The following is an 8300-nucleotide window of genomic DNA, read 5'->3' as shown; positions in this document are numbered from 1 at the left end:
TCTGGCTTTTGTCTTCAATCCACTATTGAAATTACACTCTTGGAGCTCACAGATGATTGCCTGATCAGTAGTTTTTTTTTTTTTTTTAAGCCCTCATCGTTCTTGACATTTCTTTTGACAGTTGATCATCCTTCCTTTTTGAAACTCTTCCCTGGGTTTGGGACACTGTAGGACTGTTTTTTCTCTTCTACAAATGGCTTTTCCATTCATGGCCTTTTTCCTGCAACACTCCAAAATAAGGTGCTCCCCAAGGCCCTGTCCTCTTTTCTTGGCAATTTTCTCAATAATCTTTCCTATATACCTTTGCATTTCAAATACCACCTTTATGTGAATGATTATATACAGCCAGTATCTCTTTTGTGAACACCCAACCTATACTTTCAAATGCCAACAGGACATGGCCACCTTAGTGTTACTCTGGTGGCATCTCAAACACATGTCCAAACTTACCAGCTCCTCCACAAAATCCACTTTTTTGGGTTTTGTTGTTGTTGTTAATTATTGAACATTTTCTCAGTCAGCCAAGACTAAAGACTTTGAATCATCTCTTACTCCTCTTCCTTTCTAAAACTTGCTATCAGTCATAAAATTCTTCCCATTCTTTATGTCCAAAGGCACATTCATTTGTCATGACCTTCTCATCACCATCATTTCCACCACTATGGTTAAGGCTGTCATCATCCCTCACTTGCACAACCGTGATCACTTCTTGACTGGTGTCTCACTCCATTTCCCCCTAATCCAATCTATCCTATTCAGTGCTGCCAGAGCATTTTTCCCAAAAGGATAGCTCTGATCCTAATACTTCCCTGATCAGAATTGCTAATAGTTTAATTGTCTCTAGAATAAATCTAGACTCCGTAAACTGGTATTCAAGAACTTCATAGTTTAGGACTCAAACATGTATTTTTTCCATCTTATAAATATAAGATATCAATTTTCTGTTTCTATGGGTTAGTGTTTGAGAGTATGGACTCTGCAGCCAGACTGCTAAGTTTGCATCCTGGCTTCTCCTCTTACTAGCTGTGTGACCATGGACAAGTATCTTAACCTCTCTGTGCTTCAGTTTCTTCATAAATAAAAGAAAAAATAACCATTACAGGATTGTTGAGAAAATTAAACATATGAAAAATGCTTAGAAAAGTGCCTGGCACATAGTAAGCTCTACATAATGTGTTTCATTGAACAAATATTTACTGATGCCTACACATATGCACTTACGCCAGGAACTCTCCTAAGGACTTGGGGATAGTATCAGCAAACAAAAAATCCTTGCCCTTGTGGAGCTTACATTCTATAATAAAAAGAATGATCAATAATTGTACATAATTGTCTGTTTCTGAAATACATTATCACCTTTAAAATTCTACCCTTCCTTCACTAAAATGCCATCTTACCCTTTGAAATCTTACCTTGTAGAAGGTTCTCATTTGAACTCCTCCAACTCTTTAAATCTGAATTATAGCATTTATCACATTTCACACATTCTATTATATATTATCAAATACGAAACACATCAAATATATGTCTCCTTGCACATGTTTGTGTTATCTTCCTTGATGGAGTATAATGTCAGCTACTATCCCTATTCATCTTTGTAAACAGTATAACATGATGTACCTTGTACTCAAGCACACAGTAGATGCTTAATAAATATTTTTTGGATGAATGTAGGTAAAGAACTCTTTGCATAACCTTTCATTTAGCCTCTATTAATTAACCTTTTCTTCTTTAATTGCAAATATAAAAGAAATTTAAAACAGGACATTTTATTTCTGGAAATATCAAATATCAGTATCAAACATTTTTTGTTTACAACTTGGCTTTTTCATCACCATTATTTGGCAACTGGTTTACTAGTAGGCTAATTTTTGTTGTTTGCTTTACTAAGTATACTCTATAGCATACTTAATGTGTCCTGTTACCACCACTTGAAAAGCGCCCTTATGTTTTATTAAAGAAGTCATTGTGGACAGCATATATTTCAATTATTGTATTTTCTATGGTCAGTAGATTTTTTCCCATTTCTTACTTCCTAACATGATCAAAAATGTCCAGATACTCATCTGCAATTTTCTGGCTGGTTACCTAATTTTCCCCCTCTACTTGAAAGAACTGTAATGTTTGAAATTTGTTTTTATGAATCTGAAATAAAAACTTCGGTTTTTTTTTTCTAAACTATCTACTATCTTTCCTGTAAATTTGCTTGCTATTTTCCAGCTATGACTGAAAAGACCAGACCAACTGCAGGTTCTCTCCTACTTTCTAATCTGTATTTTCACAACGCTATAGTAAAATATAGAGTCATATTATACCACATTTTAAATCTCCTTTATACCACTTAACTTTGCTAAGCCATCTTAACTGTTTCCTTTATTCAGGCAGAACAGTATGACAATCTTCTCTCTTTTTTTTAATAACAAGGCCAACACAATGGATTTTAAATAATGATCAAGGATTTTTTTTTTTATTCATTAAGTTTCAGTATCATTACAGAAAATGTTATGGTACAGAGTTAACATTATTTTTTCTTTGCTCTTGATTTCCACGTGAATGCTGGTAACACTAATATCTGTACAAGATCAGTCTTTGATTTTATTTTTTGTTCTGTACAATTTTAAATGTATTGGTTAAAAAGGCTGTCAGCACTTAAGGAAGCATTTCCCCACCCCAGTTTGTTGGTTCAAATAAAAGGTATCCAGTTACTGCCCAAGAGTACTGTGCCATGAGGCTACTGGGACGAGAAACCTCCCGGACGCTCTGTAGGGATGGTTCTCCGTGAGGCAGGGCGGGGCCGCCACCAGTCACTCTCCTTTTGGCACTGTGCACATAAACACGAGATACATGATAAAGAACAAGCAAAAGCTCTCTGTAAAGCGGTTATGAAGCAGACTAAGAAGGGAAATCCAAGTGTTGCCTACGCTAGTATAAATAAGCAGACAGCCTTGATTTAAGAGCATAAGTAGTTGTATTTTAAAGATGAGGAAAACACAAGTTCTGCAGGCACCTACCGCTGTCTACTAAAAGCTATCGCTACCAGACCTAGCATTGAACACACAGAGCAATTTGCAAGAAAGGAAAAATTTGCTTTGATATAATCAGAATAGAATTGTCTGTTAAGATTTACTTTTAGGTGTTTTTTTTTTTTCTTTAAAAGGTATTTAAATTCTTTTGAAATATAGTTCAAGATGTTGACTATACAGATCAACTTTTATCCGAATCAGAAAAACTAGCTGTGCCGTTGCATATTACAGGATACAGTCAATGATATGTGGACATGCATCAAAGCTTTCCCCGCCAGTGACCATCATAGCCGTCCGATGACCATGACGTCCACCACCTCGCCCTTGTGGAGCTCCACATACTGCTCTGTCTTTGGAGGAAGCATCAACAATCCGTTGGCACTGCGCATGCTCATCAGACGGCTGCTCATCTGGTTACCTAGGAGGAAATACTCTCATTACAGCAGCGTCAGCATCGTGGTGTTCGCACGTGGAGCCCTTGGGAGTTCTTGTCAAAATAAAAACCGATGAACAGAAACAGAGGTCTTCAAGAGGAAGAGTGATGATCAGACTTCCCTTTTCAGGTGGCCTTGCTACCGTATCCTACTGCCTTCCCACTGAACTTCAAAAATAAACATTAGAAAGTACTGCTTAAAAAGACAAAACCAACATTTTACAGTACTATGCAAAATGCCACAGGATTTCTCAATTCTGGCTGAAATGTGATGTGCATCTGAAAAGAGAGACTTTAAAAACCTGTTAAAATAATAATGATAGTAATAGCAGTGGCTACCATTTCTTTAGTATTTACTAAGTACCAGACAAGGCATTTTACTTAACCAACTTATTTAATTCTCAGACTCAAAAGAGGTTAGGTAACTTGTCTAGGGTCCTACTAATTATAATTAGCTGGTAGCCAATTTGTATGCAAGTCTCTGGTGACATATTTAGTCACTGTGTTAGTTGATGTTTGCACTTGATAGGACTTTTGTTTAAAGGGTAATACAGTTTTTCTAAAGTCACATCCATAGGTAAAATATGACTAGAGAGGTTGGGGATAAAAGTTGGAAGTCTAGAGGCAGTAACTACAGAAAATTGAGTCTAGAGGTGGTAACTATAGCATTATAAAGGCTGATTTCTCAGTCCTTAAAATTTACCAAAATCTAGGGTATAACAGAGGCTACAGAGAGTCACATTATAATTGGGCTTTAATCTCACACTCCAGGGTGGCATAGCCACGGTCCCCTCCTTTCAATACAACCAAAATTATGCTCAGAACTTACTGGTTGAACGAACAGATAAAAATCTCCTGTAATTCTAGATTTGTATTTCAAATGTTTATCCAGAAAATATGGCTCCATGGAATAACCAAACCTTTATTAGCTTTTTTTCTATTGTCTTGTTATGTTATACAGTTTAGGAATAATTTAATTCATCTAATTTTTCAAAAGGGAAAATGTACAATAATTACAAAATTAGGTATATTCAAAGAAGGACATTATATATAAATTTGTGCTTTAACAGGAGGGGTGCAGAGAGATACCTGCAGGTGTGAATGACTGACCTGTGCTCTGTGCCCAAGGCAGTGGTTCTTGGTGATGCCAAGTCAGTATACACCGATGGTATTCTGGGCGAGGATCCAGTTTTACATCACATGATAACTACAGAATAAAGAGGAAAAGAAAACAAACTTGATCACCTGATCATCTCTTAAAACTACAGGGTGGCGGTGGTTGTGCAAAGAGTGCAACGGACATGGAAAATATCTTGGCGTTCTGCTGTTTCCAGCACTGCCACCTTATGTTCTCAACACAGGGAGTCCAGAGATGGGTTGCTCTGGTGAAAACAGAAAAGAAGGCTAAGAAGTTGCTATTTATGGGTTGTGAAGACAAACACACATGATGCAGAATGACCAATCGACCTTCAACCTGGAGCCTTTTTTTTTTTCAATGTATGTCATTAAATTCATTCTGAAATCTGATTAGTTAGTGATAGTGCGTTGGTAGCAGGTACCGTGAACAAGTTTATGCAGTATGTAATTACAGTCTAGAGCCCATCAAGGATTAGTCCGCTGTTAGTGAGAACAAGCCTTGTTCCAGTGTACGAGAATTAACGTTGTCCATTAGCGCAATAATCATTTAAGATACTCTGCCTTAAAGTGGTCTAGAAATCCTTTACTCAACTAAAACAGATATTGCTAAGAGCAAATGATACAATTAAAACTTGAATATCCTGGAAATTTTGATTCAAGTAAGTCTATTTCCAATCCATTCTAGTTACGTTGTTTTTAATATTTTGATTATTCATTCTGACACAGTGTATGCTTTTCTATTGGAAACCAGAATAAAATTCAATTTTAGGGTGTTTTTGATTTAATCATGCTCTTTCATTTGCTATTACTTATGTTTATACCCTATTTCATATCTACTGGGGGGGGGGTAACTTGCCATTATTCCTAAATTATTCCGTGCTCACCTGAGGACAAAAATCTCTCTTTCAGTCTCTCTCTGTGTGTATGTGCGTTCTTCGGTACTAAACCACAAGAGCTGTTCATGTGTTTTTTGCTAAGTATTTAAGGTTTTTCCCCCTGCAGTACAGTGGAGCAAACGCTGGAATGGGGAGACATCCGACACTTAGGTTCTACTCCCAGTTTTACTGCTAACTGGTGTGGTGTATCAGCAAGTTACTTTGCTTTCCTTTACCAGTTTGTTCATCTACAAAATGGGGTTGTTTGTTTTAAAGGAAGATATTCATGTTAATTTAAGAAATGAAAATTAATTGCATCAAATTGATGTGAATGAAATTTTTTCATAGCCTCACAAACAGCTGTTCCTTTTGCAGCAAGAGATGAAACTAGTTAGATTTTTATGGTATGTTACTGAAATGCAGAACACTTTATTAACTAATATATTTAGTTGTACTGACATTATAGTTCTGGTATATTCCATCAGTGACCTTAAGAAAGCACCTATTTACTGTGAGCTTCAGTGCTTGTAAGAATGATGTACCATGAGTAAACAGACAATGCTTTCTGGTGGAAGAGCACTGCAAACGGTGGATGTTCCACTCCTGATGATTTTTTTCTACTCATTTAAAATTGGGCAGTGGGCTGTGGACCAGGAGTCCTCTGTTTCCTTTGAATACTTTTCTGGCACACAGTAGTCATTCAAGAGATAAAACTGTATTATTCGGTGTAGTATTCATGGTGTTTTATATGTAAATGTCTAAGGGAGAGAATTAGGAAAACAAAGTTCAGTGAAATGAGAAGATAAGCCATAGACTGGGAGGAAATATTTGCAAAAAACACATCTGATAAATGCCTGTTATCCAAAATATAGAAAAAAATTCTTAAAACTCAACAATAAGAAAACAAACAACGCAGTTAAGAAAATGGGCAAAAGACCTAACACCTTACTAAAGATACACACGTGACAAGTCAGCATATGAAAAGATGTTCAATACCATATGTCATTATGGAATTACAAATTAAAACAGTAAGATTTCTCTAGATACCCACTAGAAAAGCCAAAAATCTAAAACACTGGCCACACCAAATCCTGCTGAGAATGTGGAAGAACAGAAACTCTTATTCACTGCAGTGGGAATGCAAAATGGCAGAGCTACTTTGGAAGATAACTTGGCAGTTTCTTATGAAATTAAATATATTCTTATCACACAGTCCAGCAGTCAGACTTCTTGGTATTTACCCAAGTGAACTGAAAATTTATGTTCATACAAAACCTGCACACAAATGTCTATAGCAGCTTTATTCATAATTGCCAAAACTTGGAAGCAACCAAGGTGCCCTTCAGTAGGTGAATGGATAAACGGTGGTATACCCAGAGACTGCAATATGATTCCATGCTGAAAAGAAATGAGCTATTTAGTCATGAAAAGACATGAAGGAAACTCAAATGCATACGCCTAAGTGAAAGAAGACAATCTTAAAAAGTTACACACTGTATGATTCCAGCTATACAACATTCTGGAAAAGGCAAAACTATGGAGACAGTAAAAAGATCAAGGGTTAGCAGGGAGGGAGGAATGAACAGGCAGAGCACAGAGGGTTTTTAGGGTAGTGGAACTATATGATACTACAATGGTCGATACATATAACTGTACATTGGTCAAGACTCCTAGAATATACAACACCAAGAGTGAACCCTAATGTAAACTATGGACTTTGGGTGATAATGATGTGTCAGTGTAGGTTCATTGATTGTAACAAACGTACCACTGTGGTGCAGGATGTCAACAGTGGAGGAGGCTGTGTGTGTGTGAGGATGGGTTGGGGGGTGGGAGGTAATACAGGAACTCTGTACTTTCTGCTTAATTTTGCTGTAAACCTAAATGTGCTCTAAAAAACAAAATTTAGTAATTAAAAAAAGGGGAGAATATTTTGTCCTTCCTCTTTGTCCTGCCTATTTTACAGATAAGTGACCTCAAAGAATTCTCAAATATAGTAAATAATTAATTGCAAGTACAGTGTAATAATGTTATCACAGAGCTATGTGTATGGTAATAAAAGGGCACAAAAAGATAAATAATCCAGCCTTTCTAGGAACATTGAGAAAGGCTTCATGGGGGCATAATGCCTGAGTCTTACGACCAAGGAATTTTCCAAGCTGAGAAAAGAGAAGGTGGTGGTCAGCAGAGAACCTTCTAGAAAGGAGACCTCATGCCCATTCTGGAAGCAGTAAATAGTTCGGTGTGGTCAGAGTGCAGGGTGGGAAGCAGATGAGGCTGGAGGGGAAAACAGGTCTTGTGATGGAGAGCCTCCTATGTTCTTGGATTTAACCCTGGGGTCAGGGGAAGCATTGAAGAATTTTAATTGGAGATGCTGACATGATTAGTGTTAGACAGAAAAGAGATACAGAAGGAGGAAGATTAGAGGAAGACACCCTATTAAATGTTGGCGCCATCACTCAAACCAGGCTTATTTGACTACAAAACACAGGATGTGGATTGTGGAGGGGGCTTTCGGAGGATGGTGAAGACCTGGCAGACCGCATAAGGAATGTTAGAAGCTGATCCACAGGATATAAATAAAAGGATCATCAAAGGGAATTTTGGCCCCTGCTGAGATGTGCAAATTGGAAGTGACAACCTGAACAGCTGTACTCTTCTCTAGTTGTACTCAGTGGCCTGGGAATAAACGTGAAGGACAAGAAAAGGAAGCATGATCCAAGTTTGTGGATTCTTAGAGTGATTCTAGTGGAAGTAAGGAGAGGCAAGAAAAAAAAAAGAAAGAGGGTGTGAGAAGAAAGCTGAAGTGATACACCATAGGATTTAGGCTGG

General features: G+C 37.3%; 1 protein-coding gene across 9 annotated transcripts in view; it reads right to left on the bottom strand.

The window, feature by feature from the left end:
- Positions 1-2438: 2438 nt before the first annotated feature.
- GPHN (gephyrin) overlaps positions 2439-8300 on the bottom strand; it is a 425260-nt gene continuing 419398 nt past the window's right edge. For all 9 annotated transcript variants that reach the window (XM_032482212.1, XM_032482207.1, XM_032482209.1 and 6 more), the window contains 2 exons: positions 4567-4663; positions 2439-3441 (listed from right to left, as the gene is read on the bottom strand). In XM_032482212.1, coding sequence (XP_032338103.1) covers positions 3308-3441; positions 4567-4663 — 231 coding nt within the window. In that variant the 3' untranslated portion in view covers positions 2439-3307. The remainder of the gene's footprint in view (positions 3442-4566; positions 4664-8300) is intronic.

Source organism: Camelus ferus, chromosome 6 (genome assembly GCF_009834535.1).
Source record: "Camelus ferus isolate YT-003-E chromosome 6, BCGSAC_Cfer_1.0, whole genome shotgun sequence".
In the NCBI taxonomy this organism is placed as follows: domain Eukaryota; kingdom Metazoa; phylum Chordata; class Mammalia; order Artiodactyla; family Camelidae; genus Camelus; species Camelus ferus.
Note: the sequence above shows the minus strand (reverse complement) of the source record. Positions and strands in the feature narration are given on the sequence as shown.